This window comes from Acanthochromis polyacanthus, chromosome 16, assembly GCF_021347895.1.
Source record: "Acanthochromis polyacanthus isolate Apoly-LR-REF ecotype Palm Island chromosome 16, KAUST_Apoly_ChrSc, whole genome shotgun sequence".
Lineage (NCBI taxonomy): Eukaryota > Metazoa > Chordata > Actinopteri > Pomacentridae > Acanthochromis > Acanthochromis polyacanthus.
The window spans coordinates 24,471,512-24,493,670 of NC_067128.1; the positions used below are offsets into that span (position 1 = coordinate 24,471,512).

The 22,159-nt window shown below is 39.3% G+C and overlaps 2 protein-coding genes across 2 annotated transcripts in view; both read left to right on the top strand.

Moving 5' to 3' along the window:
• Positions 1-377: 377 nt before the first annotated feature.
• abracl (ABRA C-terminal like) lies at positions 378-9,905 on the top strand. The gene is made up of 4 exons (XM_051960948.1): positions 378-485; positions 3,975-4,065; positions 5,153-5,218; positions 7,384-9,905. Exons 3-4 carry the CDS (start codon positions 5,158-5,160, stop codon positions 7,566-7,568), a joined length of 246 nt encoding a protein of 81 aa, XP_051816908.1. The 5' UTR covers positions 378-485; positions 3,975-4,065; positions 5,153-5,157; the 3' UTR covers positions 7,569-9,905.
• A 3,074-nt stretch (positions 9,906-12,979) lies between these two features.
• heca (hdc homolog, cell cycle regulator) overlaps positions 12,980-22,159 on the top strand; it is a 35,564-nt gene continuing 26,384 nt past the window's right edge. Inside the window, exons 1-2 of the mRNA XM_022212382.2 lie at positions 12,980-13,395; positions 19,737-20,790. Coding sequence (XP_022068074.1) covers positions 13,257-13,395; positions 19,737-20,790 — 1,193 coding nt within the window. The 5' untranslated portion in view covers positions 12,980-13,256. The remainder of the gene's footprint in view (positions 13,396-19,736; positions 20,791-22,159) is intronic.

Below are 22,159 nucleotides of genomic sequence, written 5' to 3' on the forward strand. Positions count from 1 at the left end.
TTAGGTTCATTGTCGGGGCGACGATGCAAAAGTGGGGGGGTAAGTGTGGCAGGACGGCCTAGCCTGTCTCCACCTATGTTAAGTATATTGGATCAGGGGGTGTAGTTTTTAAGTGCTCCCGGTCATTGAATGCAGCTGGGCTGGGAGCAATCATCCCATTGCATCTTGATTACTGGGCGTTGCTGCACTGCAGTATATCTGAGGGCTGTGCATTTTCCACATGCGTCCTCTACCTGGAGCTGGGGTGTTCACTCAGCTACGTAGTTTTGCCGTGGCAGACTCAAGATGCTGGTGGAGTATTTCTCTACCTACGTGTCAGGTATGTTCCGATGCAGTCACTGCGTCTCCAAGCGACGTTTGTGCTGTGTCTGATCTGCTCGTTGCTTTTAGTAGAATTTGGGCTGGTACCTTGACTGAAGGCTGGGAGCCGGATGTGTGTGGCCTCAGAGCTGGGCATAAACTATGCATCGTGTCAGATTTTTGAGGTAGGCTGGCTCATTCATGTAATTTTGAATGTGTTTGCTAGGCTGCCCGTGAACTGACTGCTGTTGGCAGTGATCGTGCGGCTGTTTCTCCTGATGCCTGAGGAACTGCAGTTTTATTGACGAGCCGCTCCACGTCTCAAGCGAGCTGCTGCTGTTCTGGCTCTGCGTTCATTGCAGCAAGTTGCCCATCGGGAATTGCTGCATTGGTCTTTTTATGGTGTTTTAAAAGACAATCCTGGTGTGCGTGTGCCCACTGCCTGGCACACTCATTGTTTGTAAAAATGATTAGAATTACTTTTTACTGAGTTTGTGATCTGTTTATTCTTTCCTTTTGTGATTCTGTCTTTTTTTTTTTTTTTTTTTTTTGGGGGGGGGAGGGGTTGTATGATTGCTTGTTTTGTTTGCATTTCTTTCTGTGGACAGGAGCTGTGGCGGGTGGCTGGCTGACTATGTAAGCTTTTTTTACAGTAAACTTTATGCTCTACATTCTTCTGAAAACTGAGCAATTTTTAAATATGGATATACAACTGATTCAACCCTCTGAACGTGATGATTGTGTTGTTTTTGTTTCCCCCCCCCCCCCCCCCCCCCTCTCAACTGATGAAGTTGTTAAATCCATAAATCATCTGAAAAGCAACAAGTCTCCAGGGCCAGATGGCTTGATTGGGGGATTCTATAAACAATTTTGCAATTTAATTGCTCCTTTCTAACCAATGTGTTCTTAAAGTATAGACAAATGCACCCTCCATCTTTAAATCAAGGAGTGATCACACTAATACCTAAACCCAAAAAAGATATACTAATTCTTGATAACTGGTGTCCAATCTGTTTATTGAATAATGACCATAAGATACTTGCGTCTGTGTTTGCAAAGAGACTAAAACCAGTCCTAAATTCTGAAATGGGAGAAATGCAATCAGGCTTTATGCAAAATCGACCTATTTCAAACAATATTCGTCTTGTACTAGATATTCTGGATTATTCTCACTTCTTAACAGAAGATAGTTATATTCTCTTTTTAGATTTTTTTTTTTTTTTATAAGGCATTCTATTCCATTAGTCATGATTTTATCTTTAGCTGTCTTCATAAATTCGGGTTCGGCTCACCCTTCTGTGACACTATTAAAATTATGTATAAAGGGGGTAATTGCACTGTCAAGTTAAAACGGGTACCTCCCCCCCGATTCAACCTTAGAAGAGGAATCCATCAAGGCTGTCCAATTTCGCCTTATTTATTCCTACTAGCTACTCAAATTCTTGCAAATTATATCTCTATAAATCATTTAAAAGGTATCTCTGTTTTCGGCAAAGAAATTTTTATGAGCCAATTAGCAGATGATACTACTCTCTTTTTGAGGGATCGTAGTCAAATCCCATATGCTCTGAATTTAGTACATACATTTTCTAAGGCTTCAGGACTTTATCTTAATATTTTAAAAAAAAAAGTGAACTTCAAGTTAAAAATAACAATACAGAAAGCATTTGTGACATACCTGTCAAAAACGGCATAATGTATTTGGGGATTATAATTTCAAAAGACAATACAGAGAGAAGTGCTTTAAATTGTGTCCCTTTAATCGACAAAGCAAAAAAAACGCTTTAACCAATGGCTCCAAAGAGACTTGAGTTTGAGAGGTAGAGGCTTGTTCTCTAAGGCGGAAGGTATTTCGAGACTTACTTACTTTGCTCTAGCGCTGTATTTGGACAATCAGACACTCAAAGCTATAGACCAGATGTTGTTTAATTTTATTTGGAAAAATCACATACACTATTTAAGGAAATCTGTAGTGATGAACTCTTATGAAAAGGGTGGCTTAAACTTCCTTGATTTCACAACTCTAAATAATACTTTTAAGGTAAACTGGATTAAGTCTTATCTCAAGAATCCAACGTCCATTTGGAATATTTTCCAGCTTAGGTGGCCTTAATTTTCTTCTCCTCTGCAACTATAATGTTGACAAAATACCTGCTAAACTATCTACATTTCACAAGCAAACCCTTTTAGCATGGGCACGCCTATATAAGCATAATTTCTCTCCTCATAGCTTTTACATATGGAACAACCAATACATACTTTACAAAAACAAATCATTATTTTGTCATCGGCTTGACAAGAATATCCAACTAGTGGGTCAACTTTTTGACAGAAATGGACACTTGTTGAGAAATGATGAGTTCAATATGAAATACAACCTTGCTGTACCTCCTAAAGAACATGCAATTGTGTTTGATGCAGTTACTAAAGAAATTTGCGAACTGTTTAAAAATACTGTCACTGATGAAAGAAAGTGTTTGTCTATAACTGACACCACCATTGGTAAAGCTTGTCTTACTCCTACTTGTAAAAATAACAGAAAAATACGTGCCCTGTTTCAGCAAGATATAATCTCTCTGCCCAGTTCTATTTTCTATTGGTGGAACTTTCTCTGATTTATGGAAAAGGGGCTGGACAGTAATCCAAAAGTTTTTGATTAATAATAAAATGAAAGATGTTTGCTTTAAGGTTATGCACAGAATTTACACCACTAATCAATACATGATAAAATATTGTAAAACGATTAATCTTAACTGCTCCCTGTGTAAAGAACGTGCAGAAACAATTGGTCATCATTTTTGGAAGTGCTCAGTCACTCGGTGCTTTTGGAAAGACTGCTTACAATTTATAAAATATAATGACTCTACATTTGAGTTAAAATTTGAACATGTAGTCTTTGGTTTCCATGAATGAAATATGGACACAAACAGAAGGCTGCTGATTAATTTGATTATTATATTTTGCAAATTTCACATTCACAGATGTAAATTTTTATCATCATCTTTATTTTTCCCTGCTGTGAGTAAGGAAGTTGAATTGTACTTGTCAACTATCTCACAGAGCTTGAACAGAAAAGCTATTATAACATATGAAAGCTGGTTATCACTGAATGTATTTAATATATAATTAATTCTTGCACTGCTTACTTATGGAGCTCCCCCTGGCATCTGTATTTTGTTCAAGAACTGTATTGTAATTTTTCAATAAAACAAAAAAAAAGGATTTTGCTACTTCCTGGTCACCATTTTGGATTTTTTTTGGAGCCAGTGACGTAAAAAGCGTCATCAAACAGGCTGGACTAGAGACTAGAGGGGGGGGGGGGGAATCCTGAGCTGTAGAAAATCAGTCTCAAATTTTATTTTTTCTGGTGATGAATTGGGGGCAAAAGCTTTTTGGAGCCAACCCTAGCGGACGGCGTGATATTGCAAGTTTTTGACACTTCCGGGTGGGCTTCATTTTTGGAGCCAGATGCTACGTCCATCTTTATATACAGTCTATGAGTAAATAAATGAGTAAAAGAGACGTGCTCAGTGCTTCTGAAAACAAAATATTTAAAAAATCACATTCCTGGGCCAGATTTTTTTATTTATTTATTGCATTTTAACCCATATAGAAAAAAGACAATGTGTGAGTTCTGCGCGAACTTTAACATTTGTGCTTTTTTCCCCGAGGAGACAGTGAACGCAGCAACATTTTCCACCGGTTCCGACTGATGAGAAAGTCGTCCATCACCTCTTTTCAGACAAAAGAAGCTCCAGTGATCAGGTAAAACATTGGCGTGTTAGTATTGTTTATACTGGTCCTGTGTTGACTTTTTAAAAACGGTTTTCCGCTCATTAAACCCGTGCAGCTGACTGAACTCGATTCTTCTTAAATCATTTGTCTGACGGTACAAGCTTGTGTTACCGGCGAGCTCATGTCTGCTGTTCACAAGAGTATTGTCTCTTTGCATAAAGTCATCGAAGACATTACTGAACTGTGAATAATATTTAGAATGGAAGAACTGCACATTTGTGAAATTAATGTAGAGTAAGCAGCCTTTCAGCTTAGATATAGCTAGCCGCGAGTGCTAATCTTGTACTTCCGCATTGACAGTCCGCCCTGCTCATGTTGGAGCTTGTTACTTGATCTCAGAGCTGCAGTCACTCCTGCTCTTTAATTCAAGCCTCATTGAGGTGTTCTTGTAACCACATCTTCAATTTTAACTGCATTTATTGGATGGATGTACTGGCTATAACACGCATTCTCACACCAGCAAAGAATCCCCGTTCCAAACTGCGTTCACAAAAATGTCAAAATTAGAATTCCCTCGCTGATAATCCAGTTTCACTCCTGGGAAAAGAACTGCTGATATTTCTTTTTGCATTACATACTTGTTTTCTAAACTTTGGCACACAAAGCAGCGCTCAATGTCACTTAAAGATGCCATATCAGTTCAGGAAATTGTTTAAAATTGTAGTACAGATTATTGTGACGATTGATAAATCTGTTGGTTTCTTTTGTCAGGTAACAAATTAGTTCTTAAATCTATAAATTGCAAAAAAAAAAATTTGTTGCTTTTTTTTAAAGTTAGTCAGGGACTGACATCCTCAGATGTGCTGATTTATCCACAACCCAAAGATATCAGTTAACGACTACAGAGGAGTAACAAAACCAGAAAATTCACATTAAAGAAGAGAATTTAGATGTTGTCTTTAAAAACAATACCCAAACTGATTAGTATATTATCAAATAGTTGCCGATTTATTCAGTAGTTGACACCTGATTGATGAATAGTTACAACTCTTCTACTTCCTGCTAATAAGTCAAATTGTATTAATGTTTCTCTCTTGATTTTTGTTCTACCTTTCAGCAACAATGGATGTTTCGCATGAAATCAATTTGCTGGTGCAGGAGATTCAGCGGCTCGGAACTAAAAGTGAGTTAAGGCTATTATGTTGTGTGATGCAATACAGAATCCCCAAAGTTTTAATAAAGCACAAATGAAAGCGAGTGACTGTATTTGCTCGTGGACAATGCAAATCACTGGGGTGAGTCCAGTTAGAACTCCAAATCAAGAGGCGTTGGATGATGCAAGGGCTTTAACGAGGGTGAATAAACTTTACAGCTGTTCGCCAGCACCACTTCCTGCTGTTTTGTACGACTACTTGTTAGGTGGTAAGGGTGTCTGTGTGTGTGGGGGGTACTTTAAATATTGGTGACTGGAGAACTGAATTTTAACATAAACCAAATAACTCAGTACAAACTTTTCTACTGTCTCTCGTCTCTTCTCTTTGCTGTCTGCTCCCCTTTCCTGCAACCAGTTCAGACCGGTGGTCTAAGCTTCGCCCCTTAAAGGGCCAGCATGACATTTACTGAACAGCCTTTTCTACAACAAATATGCAATCATTTAGTGTTGATCAATAGTCACAGCTCATCACTTCTAATGCTGAAAGCATGAATAACCTCCAACCCTGGGCCATACTTGCACTGTCATCCACTCCACAAACACAGATGTGAAGTTTGCAGATGACACCACCATAGTGGGTCTCATATCAGACAATGATGAGACCCACTACAAAGAGGAGATCCAGCACCTTATTCAGTGGTGTTCAGATAACAACCTTGTTCTGAACACCAGCAAGACCAAGGACGTCATTGTGGACTACAGGAGGTCCAGGAGGACAGAGCACGCTTCTCTACTCATCAAAAGGGAAGCGGTGGAGCGTGTTGACAACATTAAGTTCCTGAGCATCCACATTACATCTGACCTGACCTGGTCCCTGAACACGGCACACCTAGTGAAGAAGGCTCAACAAAGATTATTCTTCCTTCAGAAGCTGAAATGTGCTGACCTCTCCCCTCAGTTCCTGGCAAACTTCTACAGGGCCACAATAGAAAGCATCCTCTGTCTTGATGCAACAGTGTGGTATGTCAGCTGCACAGCTCAGGACAGAAAGAACTTATCCCAGGTGGTGAAAACAGCACAGGGGATTGTGGGAAATCCTCTTCCAGAGCTGGAGTCCAGATCCAGAAGAAGGCCCAACATATTGCTGTCAACCCCACCCACTGTTTGTTCCACTTCCCTCGGGCAAACGGTACAGGAGCATAAAAATTCTGACCTCCAGACTGAAAAACAGTTTTTGTCCAAGAGCTGTCCAATCCATTTCCAACTTAGACACACACAACAGACACATTATGTGCAATAAAGAACTGAGTCTTCCACTGGACTGCACTTTACACTCACCCTACTGCTCATGTGCACTAACTCTGTTTACATATTTATATTTTTGAGGATTTAAAAAAAAAAAAGTTTTTATTTGTATATAGTGTGCCATTTTCTACTTTTTATCTATAGCTGGGAGTCACCAATCGTAATTTCGCTGTGTGGAAACACAATGACAAAGATTCTTGATACTGCCTCGAGAACATTCAGTGGATCATTCCCAACATGTCTCAACTATCAGTTAAGTTCTGCTGCTCATAACGATTCAGGCTTATTGTAAAACAGTGGGCTGCTGTCTGAGATAAAGAGCTAGCCATGTGTAATCGTACTGTTTTGCACAGTTCAACTCCTGTTAATTAAAATAATTACATAAGTTGTTGAATCGGGCTGCACAGTGACTTGGTGGTTTGCACTTTGGCCTTGCAGCTAGAAGATACCCAGTTTGTGTCCTAGCCTTTGCAGGATGTTTCTACGTTCTCCCTGTCTGATTTCCTCCCACAGTACCAAAAACATGCTGAGGTTAACTGATGACTCTAAATTGTCCACAGGTGTAAATGTTAGTATGATTGTTTCTCTGTGTAGCCCTGTGATAGACTGGTGACCTGTCCAGGGTGTCCCCTGCCTTCACTGTAAGTCAGCTGATAGACTCCAGCCCCCGACCCGAATGAGGATTAAGTGATGTATAGATAATGGCTGGATTGAAATTGTTGAATCGCCTGATGCTTTTGTGTTCAGTTTGTTTACCTATTTTTGTATTTTTAACTTGTAAATTTCCTACATTGAACAACTAAGTAATCATTGACTACTTGTTTAAACTCTTGCACTTCGCTCCGTTAGAAACTCATTTTTGTAACTGTTTTACCCTTCTCTTATTTCAGATGCTGATGGTCAAACTATGGTGAAGTTTGGGGTTTTATTTAATGACGACCGTTGTGCCAATATCTTCGAGGCATTGGTGGGCACCTTGAAGGCAGCCAAAAAGAAGAAGTTGATTAACTTCCAAGGCGAGTTGCTTCTACAGGGCGTCCACGACAACGTTGATATCATCTTGCTCCAAGAATAAGATGGATGTTCGTACAGACGGCCTTCCAGCAGCTGTGTGTACTATTGAATCCTCCTAAATACTGAGCTTTTGCAGTATACCGACCTGTCACTGAGCTTCTGTTTTCACTTATTTCCTTTCATTTACACAGCTCAGTGTTTCAACCAAAACGCATTAACCAATCAGATCAGACGTTACCTATGGACCCAGCTGGCATGTGTGCATATGCTTTTTATCTGATTTCAGTGTGCCAGATTTGATAATATTTTATGGTTTTCAGGGCTGAGCTCTGTTTACAGTTAGTTTCAGATTACATGAAAAGGGGTGTTTCTCAGGCATTGGTTTTATCAACCATAGGTGTCATTTTGCTACACTTTTAAGACTACAAATGCACAAATCAGAAATGTAATATTTGATGTATGGCTTTTTATTGTTTTGGGTGAAATTACAGTGGATCACAATCAAATGCCTTTATTTACAGTTTAGGTGTCAGGATAAAAGACACACAGGATTAGATGCTGGCTAAATTTAACAACTATAGCAAACTAATTCACATTTCTAATTGGAACTGTCTGATCTTGACTATTGTGTTGCACTCTGCAAATTCTCCCTTTACGCTTTCAAAAGGCAGTGGGAGTTAAGTCCTCATTACCTGAACAGTATGTAATGTAATGAGTATTACTGCAGGAAAGTCTAGTGCATCTGTAAGACAGAGGGTATTTTGTGTCCACAACAGCGTCACCAAATGGCAGTTCCATTTATTGTTTACATGAGCCATTTCTACTACCTCTTGTGGACTTTGTAATAAGACATTATCAGACCAGTGCTTTTTGAAATTCCTTCATAGAAACTACGACTACACTGACTTTTCAAGTACATTTTAGGAAAGACGATGCACCTTTTTGTACTCATTGCAATGTGCTACAGTAGTTTTTATTTCATCTTTTTATATGTAGTCATTAATGAAATTTCTCTGCTAACAAATTCCAAAAATTGCCTTTTCATAAGAATAGCTGCTGAGCAAATGGTGAATGTATTTCTGTGCAATTTTTATTCACGTATAATTACAGGGTGATTGGTGCCAAATGCAAAAGATTAATTTGTATTGATTCTCAGGACCAAATCAACACAACCAAAATATGTTTAATAATTGTCCTGTGACTTAAATTAGAAACACAAAATGTGCATTTAGAGTTCCACTACTGTTTTCAATTTTATCACTCTTTATTCTCTACTGTAGGTCCAGTGAAACTTGTAGACCAGATATGAACACTTTCCTACTATCAGAATTAACCATCTACATTTACAGTGGATTTGTTTGTTTTACACCTTCTTGTTATTATTTTCAGCCAAAATATTATTAAAGTGCTCTCAGCTCTGTATGGCCCAAAGCTGTCAAAATTTGTTAAGACAATGTGGAATAAGTAATAGTATGAATAAATACAGACAAATAAATAGCAAACAGAATTGAAAGACAAACTGCTGAAATTGAATATAAAATGTTGTATATTAAATAAACAGAATGAGGAAATATTTCATGTTGTTGTGCTGAGCTAGAAGAAAGTGGGCCTCTTTGGGCCTCTGTAGTTTAGCCGGTGGTAGGAGCTATGAGTAACACTTAGTTTGACAGCTACTGTGCTCATTTTCATAATGTCAAACTTTTCGACAGTCGTTCATTAAATGGGGCCTTGGTCGTGTTACCATCCGCACACTATTTGCTTTTTCATGTTGATAAGAAGCAAGTTATCAGACTATATCTGGTCTGAAAGTTTTGTAAAACCCATTCCATATTCACCGCTGTTGGATCAGCCTCGCTAAATCTTTTATGTTCAGGAACTAAGCTTGACTTGAAATGTGTGATTTATTTCTCCGCATCAGTGGCATAGATGAATCAAAACTTTGGTGACATTAAGAAAACTAGATGAGCTGAATTGTATTGTGCCATTTTGAATGAACCTACAGTGTAACCTGGTTGCATGACATATAATCATCATGACTAAAGTAATGGGAGAAGTCTAAAAGTTGTAGGACGTACAGAAAAAAGCAAGAGTGAAGAAGGAACATGGTGCTCGCATCACTGTCAAGAATATATCCTGCTGTTGCTCTGGAGTGAGTTTCACTTGACTTTCTAATATACAAATGACAACATCGGCATTTGGTAAGATAAAGAAAATAATGAGCTGTGTCAATACCTCGAGACATTTATGTGAGCAACTTGAGTGGAATACCTGTGTGATGTGTTCAAGCGCATCATTACTGTCTTTTATACTGGCAATAACACATTCCTAAAAGAGCAGAGGTTTCTGTTACTGTGGAATACACTCCAAGAAATAAAATCTTTACACTTGAAGCTTTGAACCTGCTTTGTTGAGTGTTTCATTTTTAGATCTTAAAACTCTGATTCAGATTTTACCATTAAAAAAAATGTTACTGATGTCAGATATGCAACATTAATACTTGACTTCAGTCTGTTGGTTTCTGGTCAAAACACAAGAAGTTTAAATTATTTTTTGTCTTTGTGTTGTATTCATTTTGGTTATCGTAGTACTATTGTCTCTGAACAGAGCAGATTTTAGGCAAAGCTTGTAATTAATTGCTTTGCAATTGTGTAATAGGTTCACACTGATTTTTTTTATGGCCACTGAAGTGTGTTTTGGTGCAATAAGATTGTAAGAGTAACATAATATATCTTGTATCACTAAAACATTTGTTGATTTTTCTGTTGAAAGTGGGCCAAATTATAGAATTGCTTCTATTAGATCATCTTTAGTTGTGCTTTAGCAGCCTTGAGTAATATATGACACACAAGAAATCTTTAAAAATTTCAGATTTATGAATGGGCTTTGGTGCCCTAATCTGTCTTTCATCATTTTTATACATTTCATTCATTGTGTTGGTAAAAAAATTGTTTTAAATGTAAATACAATGAACTGTAGTTTGGATACTTTGATTTACATATAGCAACACCACCTGCCTTAATGCTATTTTGCTGCAAATCTTCAGTTATTTCACAGTGATTTTCATGGAATGTCACCACCCAAGCTGATGAAATATGTTCTTTCATAATTACATAAATAAGGCAGTGATGCCTCCTTGCAGGTATGTGACCTGATCACTTCTCTTCTTATGTGACCATTCTTCTCACTGAATATACTGCTGCATTCAGAAACTCTGGGAATATCTGACATAACAGCTTTAGGATTTCAGTTGGTAACCAGAGATTATATAATGCTGCCAAAGAACAACTGCACATCTGTTGCACAAATGGGTAAATCTTTTTCTTTAAAAAAAAAACTGTGTCTGATAAGTTTTTTTATTTTTTTTATTCAGCTTTTATTTAACCAGGTTGATCCCACTGAGATGCAATGACCTCTTTTTCAAGGGAAGCCTGGTCAAGACAGCAGCCTGGGTATCATTAAAACTGCAACAATTAAAAACAGAGAACGCCAACTGACTCAACAAGTAATTTTACTTGTTTTGTTGAGTCAGTTGGTGTTGTCCATGATAGATTAAAGCACAGGAAAAAAAATTACATTAAAACAATGATGAGTGTGATGAGTAGCTGCTGCAAAATCTTTCATACGCTTTTTAAAAGGTCCAGTGGTGATGTGTTCCTTCAGATTCAACGTGTTCTGTAGTGAATTCCAGGCAGCAGGTGCAGAGTACCTAAAACAGTGTTTCCCACATTCAGAATGAACCTTTGATACTTTAAATATTAAGAATTAATAAGTGTTAAAGTTGTGTATTTGTATGGCATCAGTGTCCATCTTACAGACAATCTGATGTATATATTTCAACTGCGGTTGATCTCTTAGTGCCACCTGTCTTGTACAATGATAACTTTTATTTCCAAGAATCTGAAAATCTCAAAGACACTCTTAGTTTCAGTTTCCAGCAAAGAATATATTGCAGAGAAAAAGGGGTTAAGTTTCAGTTTCCAGTAAAGAGGCTGACTGGCTGCAGCACAGGTATGAGAAACCATTACTTTACAGAATCAGTCTGTAGCTGAAGAACAGGGAATCAGTCACTAGACTGTCAGAACCGAGTCACCAAGACGCAAATACTGTACGTGTTTGACAAAAAAAAGATGAACAAATTAATTGGCAGCATACAAACAATGTTTCCATATTGTTGATGCCAGAATTTGACTAAGATGTTAATTTATTAATTTACTGTCAGCTGTTCTCACCAACAAGACTAAAGACACCTAGGAACATTGCCCTTGCCCCCACCCCCCACCCCACCCCACCCCACCCCACCCCACACCCCCACCCTCCACCATAAACACTGACCGTTACATTAATGCACAGATTTTTAAATCACATTATTATTTGTTGCACATTTCAAGTTGTGTACACCATGCACTATGTTAATTTGCACATTCTTGGTATAACAATAACTTATATATTCCTACAAATGGTAAATATTTGAGTTACTTTGTATCATTTCAAATTGCGTGGATGTGCTACTCTTGTTATCTTTGTTTTTTTGTTTGAGTTATAACACTGTCTCTTGATTTGCAAAACTTGCTTTCTTTTTAAATCTTTTTATCTCTCTTTAAAAATGATCTGCATGTCAGCGTCATGCCACATGTCAAATTCCTCCTGTGTTAGGATTTGCTTGACAATAAAACCATTCCTGATTGTGTTACATTATGAAAATGGTTAACTAACCACCTCAGGTTTGCTCAGTTTATGAAAAACAAGTTAATGTTTGACATGTTGGCGTTTCAGGTTATTGTGTATGGTACCTGACCTGTATAACTTTGATGCTGATTTTCATTAGTCGCCCCAACCCCACTGAAATATACATGCGAATCACTTTCTCACCTGTAATATCTAAAAATATTTTGCACGTACCTCTTGCCTATTCACACATGACAGTATTCTATTGTTTACATATTAGAGTATTGCACAAGATGCCAACATTTGCACAAAGAATTTCTTTTAACTATATTTATATTATTTTCCTTTTGTTTTATTTTATAGAATATCATAGGTCTTCATTGCCACTGTTACAAAAACAGTGAAAATCAGTTTTAGCGCTCTCTGCATTAGTAGCATTAAAAAGTAATCTATACAAAGCAATATTAAACACTGACTAAAAATATATACAACTGAAATAAATGCAGAGAGCAGAATGTAAGCAACATACAGTGTGGAATCAGTTTTGTGGTTAGAGACCGGCTCAGTGCATGATTATTGGACATAATATGAATATTACACAACCATAAATAATATTATTCTATTTAATTTAATTTATTATTTCAGTTGTAAGAAGAGAATTCGCAAAATAAGAATCTCGTTACTCAGGGTAACCATTGTGTTTCTGCGGTTTATATGGCAATAAAGTTCTTGTATCTTGAAGCAGCAAATTCCGAGCATTCCCACGGGTCTGGAAGGCAGCTTCAATGGTTGACAGCCAATGCTGGGGGGCGGGGACCGTGACGTCAGGGTTGGAAGAAAACAGCAGCAAGAATCAAAACAAGACTCGGACACGCCTTCATCTTAAAGGTTATAGCAGCTTATTTATTTTAGCTTCTGCACGAAAGCAGCCCGTCGTCCACGAGGATCCTCACACAGAACCACAAGGAGTCTCTGCTGCAGCGCTGAGCCCTTTGACAACATGGAGTCCACGGAAATGTCAAACAGCGTTGACAGGAGCCGTTGATAGAGGTCGAAAATAACACTGACATCCGAATCCTGTAAAATGCCCAACCAGAAGAGCAACAAGGGAAAGAAAAGCAAACGCACTAACAGTAGCGGAGATGAGCAGGAAAATGGAGCCTGTGCGGCCGCAACAGGAGGCGCAACGGCGGCGGCTGCACCCAGAACCGAGCGCTCAAGTGGTAAGAGAGGAAACCCTCACAGATGTAGGGAAGTTTGGTGATGCTGCCTTCCTCACACTCTGTCTGCACGACTGTCACATACATGCACTGGAAATGTTTGGACCCCTCCACTTCTCTTCTACATGGAGCCAACTCCGATTAAAAAATCTGGCATTTAATGGTTCCTCGATTATTGACACATATAGGCTCTGCTGATCGACCGCGACTGAAGGCCTTGTGTAAATGAAGTGAGTCTCTTGCATGTGCACAATCAAGCAACGACCTATTTCTCAGCTGCACGGAAATCTTGGTTTGTAACACTGATTTTTAAAGTCCCCTGGGGATTGTTTTGGTGCAAGAAAATAGTGAAACAGCAGACGAAGCAGTGGAAATATCATGAAAGTAGGTGTTGCTTGGTGTGTTGGATGTAAGCCGAACTTGACAGCGGGTGTTGGTGTTTCATAAGTCGGATTCAGTCATGCTATTGCTTGTTTCAGTAGAAGATGGTGAGGGAGCAATTCTTAATTTGTGGAATTTATGAATGAAGTCTGGCGCTCGAGCTCCTCTAAAAACAAAGGATTGGTCCTTTTAAAATATGTCCTGCTGTCAAAAGAAGCCACCTGAAGTGTTCCTGGCACACTGAGGCCCTTGTTTGAACGTCTCTCTGTCTGATCGCTGAGCAGGCTCTCCTGCAGGCCTCAGCTGTCTTTTCCTGACGCGCACCTTGTCCACAGTTGTCGGCCTTCCTCCTCAAGGGTAATACTGACAACTCACCGCTTGTGAGCGCACTCAGGTTCAACTTCATCTCATGCACACGTACAGCAGCGAGAAACAGTCGTCTTGCTGGGCTACATGTGCTCTGACAAATAGTACATATGTAGTTTAACAGAGATTTTGAGTTTGGAAACCATGTCACAGAACAATCCATTCTTCCACTTGATAGGTCACCAGTGCAATGTTACATATAGTGAACAGTCACTTTTTACATTGTTCTGAGACTTATAATGAAAACCTGCTTTTGCTGTGGTCATTTTTGAAAGTAAAAAAAAAGCACAAATCAGTGCACTTCTCTGTGTTTACTGTTGAACTCAATAAAAGAATTGAACATACTGTAAGTTAGGTACTTGGTAATTACACTGATCCAAATTTAATGCATACATACAGTATACAACAGATGTGAGTACACCCCTTTGCAATTTAATTTAAAGATCAAATTCTAAATTCTTTCACTTTTCAATAACTACCCTACCTTTCAAAAGTCTGGGGTCACACAAACAGTTTCATGTTTTCCATGAAAATTCACACTTTTATTCATGTGCTAACGAAATTGTGCAAGGGTTTTCTAATCGTCAATTAGCCTTTCAACACGATTCGTGAACACAATGTATCATTAGAACACAATAGTGATGGTTGCTGGAAATAGGCCTCTGTACCCCCATGTAGATGTTACATTAAAAATCCGCTGTTTCCAGCGAGAATAGTCTTTTACAACATTAACAATGTCTACACTGTATTTCTAATTCATTTATTGTTATTTTCATTGGAAAAAAAATCGCTTTTCTTTCAAAAATAAGGACATTTCTAAGTGACCCCAAACTGTTGAACGGTAGTGCACAGGACTTCTAAGTTGAACAGTAGGTATTTGCACTGTGAAAAATTACAGTTTAGATTTACAATGTTAAAAATACAGTTCCTGCAGTAGAAACTCAATGCAACAGAAGTCCCCAAAGGTGTTCTGTTGAATTCCAGTAAGGTGACATACTTGGCCAGGTCATAGTTTTGACTGTCTTTGACTGTCCTTCTTCAGAATATTTCTTGTTTGATTTAGACTATGTGCTTCAGATCACTATTATACAGGAATATTCCTCTTCTGCTAAGCTTCTACTTGTCAGTATTTTAGTAGATCCCCAGACATTTATCTATAAATGCCATCTCCACAGCATCTTTTACAGTCATGCAGCCCCATATTATCACACTCTGTGCTTCACTAAAAGGACTATGCACTGTGGCTTTCCTGACCAGGTTCATGCCAAACATGCTGGACTTCATCTGAGCCAAACAAATTTGTCTTGATCTCATCTGATCAGAGTGTACACCTAATGTACATCACATCAGCTGTGAAGTGCATTTGTAGTAACAAAGGGCAGGTAGCACCCCAACAGAGCACTGCTGAAGTGAGTCAATGAAATGATTGAGTCATTTGTTTAGGCAAACATGGTAAACATCAGAAAACTTCTCAAAGGTGACCTTTTTTTTTGCTAGTTTTTTTTTTTTTTTTTACCAGTATATGACCCAACCCTTAATCAAGAAAACAACCAGTAATTATTACGTAGCCATTCATTCATACCAAAATTTGAACTCAGTGCAGCACTTCACTACCACTAAGATGTAGGGTTACAAAAAGCACAGATAATTGTATTTTTCCCTGCTGTGTGGAGAGCTAGAAAGAGAGAGAGAAGAAAGCAGTGACAGTTTACCGGAAAAGGAAGGAGGAAACTCCCCTCCCTCCCTCCCTCCCTCCCTCCTCTCCCCCTCCCTCCTCTCCCCCCCTCCTCTCCCCCACACACACACCCACAATGTATTATCATGAGCTACTCCTCGTAGAGACTGTGTGCCCACATTTGCTTGATTCACATCCAGGCTTGACAATTGGCAAAGCTTGAATAGAGCTGCTCACAGGCTTGGAAGGCCTAGTTGAAATTCATAAATAGCTGACGATGAGGCTGCAACAGCACTGAAATCACTCTTTAGAGCATTTTTACCTCATGTTGCATATGTGGTAATGAAGCCTATGATGGAGAGACTGCTTTAAAGGCAGAGTTGTCAGTTTTATTACAGCACTGTTTACAGATATAATGTCTCCCGTAATGCTTTACTGCTGGGATATGAATCCATTATTACCATTAGTTGATCAGTGGGAACATTGATAGGCATTATACAGCCTTCTCCTTATGGTTAATTTGCAAAATGGAAATGTCAAATTCAAAAAACACCAAAATATTCAGTTTATATAAATGTACGTCAGTGAAAACCAGCAACACGTCAAGAAGCTGAAACCATCAAATATGTGATTTATGGCACTGCTGATTAATTTAGTTCTCTGCAGCTGTATGAGTGTAAGTCCTCCCAGGATGTTTGATAACTGATAATTATATGTTAAATAATTATAAATCTTCCTTTTGAGCTTCTCAAATACAGGGCTCTATTATATCAGTTGTGCCCGCACACAGTTTTTATAGGACACCAAATACAGAATGGTCATTCCAGGATTGGAGGAAAGTTGGGCTTCAAAGCTTTTGAAAAAATAACTTTCTCTTTTACAATTTTCTGCTCCATATTCATCAATGATAGATAAACTATCAAAGGCTTGATTTGCTCAGCTTACACATCAGTGGTACCATTTTTATTCCATATTTTATTTGCTGTTTGCTAACCCTACTCTAATCACAGAAACAGGGTTGCTAATCCATGCTAATGTTAGCTTTTTCTCAAGAGTAGAAGCTAGACATTTAGCTAACTGTTACTGCTGACCAAGAGGACAGACTTACTGATGTAAAATAGTAAAGAAAAAAGAAAAAGAATTTGTCTTATCCTGACAATATGCACAACAGGGCTGCATGAGATAGAGTGAGACATTCAATCAAGGCTGACAATGTTATGAAAATATGAAAAATAGAAGCGAGAGCTTTGTTCTACCCATTCTTCTCGAAAACTGATAATGTTAATTACAGCGTATCATGTGATTCACTGTTTGCTTCTTCTTCTACCAGTGAAAAAGGTTACTCTAACATGTTGTGGGACACACGCTCCATGCATAATAATTATTATTTAAAGTATTATGTTGATTAAAAAAAATGCTCCCACAATTACAAGATGCATCAATGAAAAAATAATAGCAAAATTAAATAGATTTAATACAATTTAATAGATTTAAATTTTATTTTAACTGTTTTATTTGGGATTCAATTTGTACATCATCAGGGTGGGACAAGTAGCCTAGCCGCGCTAGACAACCCACAGCAACGAACTTAATTCTCTGCCAGGGTGGGTCTAGTTACCCTCCATAAGGCTCGAGGTTGGATGCTCCTAAAACTGGCTGGACGAATCACCATGAAGTGTAGAGTCAGAAGGCGGGCGTAACTAAGTGATGACAGAGGCGCGACAATTCTGACAGAAACAACCAGCGCCCAATAAACACTTATCTTTCGACTCGGCTTTGGCCACAGCCCTTAAAGATTTGAAGCTAAAATTCAACTTGAAAGATAAACAAAGGACGGCACTGAAGTGTTTCATTGAGAAGAAAGACGTATTTGGACTTATGCCGACAGAATATGGCAAATCCTTAATATACCAGTTGGCTCCGCTGGTTGGGAAGCTAATGGGACTTAGCCACAATATGGCGCTCTAGGAACTACGTCAGCCTATTCGTTGCGCTGATTGGTTGTATACCTACCCAATTGCTGCAGAGTGATTTGAAAGACAACCTTTTAGCCCCCCTCCCTCCCTGTCGAGCGTTCCTAGACCCTTGTGTCTTAAGAGCTGGGTCTAGCGCGGCTAGGCTATGGGACAAGAGAAAAATGCCATTTTAGGGGGAACTTCAGACTTATTTGGTATTTTAAAAAATATTTTCTAACATTCTTTTCTCCTAGTTTTTTTTAAAGATTTGGTCTCAGGACAGGTACATTTACACAACTGCATGTTTTAATGTTTTGTACATGGATTATTTGAAATTTGATGTTCAGGATGCAAACGGCCCTCCAATTCTGGAATGACACAGAAGTCATGGCTGAATTTCAGGAATTCTGTTATGGTGTTGAGGCTTACCAAGTTACATTCTTTGTTTCTTCTTGTGTAGAGTCAATGTTACTTATTATCTAAAGTAGGCTAAGTCAACCTTTTGGTCACTAAAGTTTAAAATAGTCCATGAGAAGAGATGTATTTGTGGGGTAAAGTTTGTACATAACTTATATATGATTTCAAAACTGTAATTTTAGCCATCTATGATGATAATTTATATAACTGCATCCAACGTATGGGACAATAAAATGGCATATTTTCATAGTTAATTTATTGATTAGAGAGGTCATGATCAGTAATGTTTTCATATACAGTATAATGTCACTGCTGCAAATATTCTGCTGTTAAATGGAAAAATCCCCATAACAAATACCCTCGATATAACAAAAAATAATTAAGACTTTAGTAAATGAATCTGATTTAACTACAGCTTGCAAACTGTGAATCACTTGTCTGACTTGAAAAACAGTACACAATATCATTTACTGTAGCATCCTAACTGACTCTGTCTCCGTAATTACAGATTATATATGATTCTAAGTAATTATGGAAATTACTGCTGTTTTTTGATGTGCACATGCTACAGGACTCCTACGAACAGCCAAAAGCTTCAGTGCAAAACCCAGGAAGTGAGTTTTGTCATTTTGGAGAGGTCTTCGTGTGTCTTCTCAACTAAAGGCACAAACTTTACTTTTTGTGTTATATGACACCTGTCGGCTATGCAGCCCATCCATGCCATACCCAGGCATAGCTGTTGCATCACCTCATGTTTTTACTTGCCCTGAGACATTATAGTTGCACTTTATGAAACTTGGGCATCAGAGTTTCAGTGAATGAACTTGGCCAAGAACCTGTCAAATTACAAGTGAAAGCAACATGAGATGATGCAATACTATGGCATAGCTATTGCTTCATCTGATGTTGCTTTCACTTTCTCTGGGATAGTATAGTTGCATTCACTGAAACTTGGACAATGGAGTTACATTGAATGAACTTGGCCAGGTACCTGTCAAATTTGGATTGGTCTGAAGTCTTCACTTTGAGCTGTGGGGACTGGTAATGGGCCCACTTTGTAACATTTTATATAAATAGAGGATATATTGATTGATTATTTGCAGCACTAAAATGTATGTATGAAGGGGGAGTAAAGAAGCTGTGGTAAGAACACAGTCAAATCTATGTCTTTCTGACTGGCTTTTGATGTCATGTGTTTGGTTATGTGCAGAAACACAAGCACTTTTTGTGTCAGATAAACTACATTGAGGACTTCTGTTGAACTCTAGGAAAATGTGGAAGATAGTTTTAGCAATTACTGATAACGAATAGACCATACTGTTATGTAATAAGCAGATAAATATTGTATGTTGTGTTTTACACTGTTGCCCTGTGTCAATAGGAATGTTTTAGAGTAAATTTACATACCAAATGTTTAATAGAGAAGCTGCAGCTATAGAATTGATGAAATACTGCACTGGTGAATTGAATTTCGAATAAATTAAATTTTTTTTTGTAAAACTGATGAGAACACAACAGAATCATCTCATTCCTCTTCTCTGCCTACTCAGAGGTCCAGTGTGCGACCCCTCTGGGCTGCAACTTGGGCCGTGCCATCGACCTGGAGAAGGATGACTACCAGCGGGTGCTCTGCAACAACGAGCTTTGTCCTTACGGCAACTGGATGCATCTCCACTGTTTCTACGAGTGGGAGAGTTCCATCCTGGTTCAGTTTAACTGCATAGGCCGTGCACGGTCCTGGAACGAAAAGCAGTGCCGGCAGAACATGTGGACCAAGAAGGGCTACGACCTGGCCTTCAGATTCTGCTCTTGCCGTTGTGGTCAGGGTCACCTGAAGAAAGATACCGACTGGTATCAAGTGAAACGCATGCAGGACGAGCGCAAGAAGAAGCCATCAGAGAGGAGCACGGTCAGGACCGGGTCCAGTGGAGGGCCTGCAGGGTCTGGGGATGGGCTTTTTGAGGATCCCAAGAAAAGCAAGCCACCAGGAGGAGCAGGAGGAGGAAAACCAGCTCACAGGGCCTCTAGTCAGGAGTTACCTCGTAGACAATCAGTGGACCGACAGAATTCTACAGAAAGAGGAGCAGCAGCAGCAGGACACGCCACAGGAGGGCCCTTTCCTCTGGGGCCTCCTCAGAAATCTCCATGTGACTCCCCAGGACAGTCCCCTCCTACCGGCTTCACATTCTGCCCCACTGCAGTCCTCGGCTCAGGAGGCGGAGGAGCAGGTCTGCGGGGTTCCCGTCAGCTGGGAGAGTTCCTCAAATCAGCCGTCCACATGGACCCGCAGAGGAAACACCTGCTCGTGGGAGGAGCTCTCAGTCGGGGCGGCGGCTGCTCGTTGGGAGCCTCTGGCAGTGCAGCTGGTGGTCCTCACCTTGACCCAGGTTCTGTCCTTCCCCTGCAGCTCTCCTTCGCCCTTCCGCTTCATCACCGACTCACCTCCGGGAGTGTGGGTGACGGCACCCACCCTCACCCAGTGCAGTTCCTGAGGAGGCTGGACCTCTCGGAGCTCCTTACCCACATCCCTCGCCATAAACTCAACACCTACCACGTCCGCATGGAAGATGATGCCCAGGCAGGCCAGGGGGAGGAGCTGCGCAGGTAGGGCTTCTGGAAAATGTAGTCTCTGATGCATTGTTGAAAAAATGGTGTTATAATGAAATGAATTGTCAGAGTGAGTGTTGGTCCTGAGGCACTCTTGTTCTTGTCAAGGCAGCACAGTTTGGTCATCAAACATTTTCAGTTTTTGAGAATATTGTGAAACGATAAACATCAAAATGGAAAAAGTAAGGAATGAATTTGAATTTTGAAATATTAAACTCTATATGTTCAACTCAAACATACAGAGCATAACTAACATAGTTTAAAAATATATAAACTACAAACTGTACAGTATGTCATACAGCATGATAAAACGTGACTAGTTGTGTTTTTATTATAATCATGGAGAATAAATCTGCACAAGTTGACACCCTGATTGCAGTTGTGAGCAGACTGACTGTCAGGTTAGTATTGAATTTTAGTCACATGATAACAGGTGTTCATTAACATGTTTAGAGTCAAATTTCACTTAAAAGTGTCAGTTTTGATGTGTGAAAAAAAAAACTATCAGCAAGAATGAAAGGAAGGGTTTACAAAACAGTGGTGAGACCAGAGATCTTGTATGGTTTAAAGGCAGTGGCACTGAAGAAAAGACAGGAGGCAGAGCTGGAGGTAGCAGAGATTAAAATGTTGAGGTTCTCTTTGGGACTGACCGGGATGGATAGGATCAGGAATGAGTACAACAGAGGGACAGCACACATTAGATGTTTTGGAGATACAGCCAGAAAGGCCAGACTGAGATGATTTGGACATGTACATTGGAGGGATAGTGAATATGTCGGTAGAAGGATGCTGAGTTTTGAACTGACAGGCAGGAGGCTTGGCGGAAGACCGAAAGGGAGGTTTATGGATGTAGTGAAAGAAGACATGAAGTAAGTTGGTGTGAGAGAAGAGGATGTTGAGGATAGAGTTAGATGGAAGCAGATGATTTGCTGTGGCCATATTTTAGGAAACAATCCTGTTTATATTCAGAGAAAACTAAAAAAAAAAAAGCTCCACCAGAGCTCTGTTGCTTTGTGTTTGAAAATTCCTCTAAATTTTAATCTGTGTTCAGCTTTAGTTAAACAAGAAATACACTCAGAGAGGAAAGTACTCTGCCAAGGCTGCTTCGTCATTGTATGATTTCTGACGGATGAAATCTTTAAAAAACTTGTGGTCTGCAGCGGTGGATTTGTAGTAGGATCACAATCAAGTGATCGCCAGCAGCCAGCTTGTAGCCATAGTTATTACAGTGATGCCTTGTCGCTATCTCGTAATGATACAGCAGCAGGATGGTTTATCTGGGAGTGCCTTAAAATCAACTACATTGCCCATGTCAGTCAAACATCACAACCAAACTGTTAAACAGGAACTTACTGATGTGTTTTAG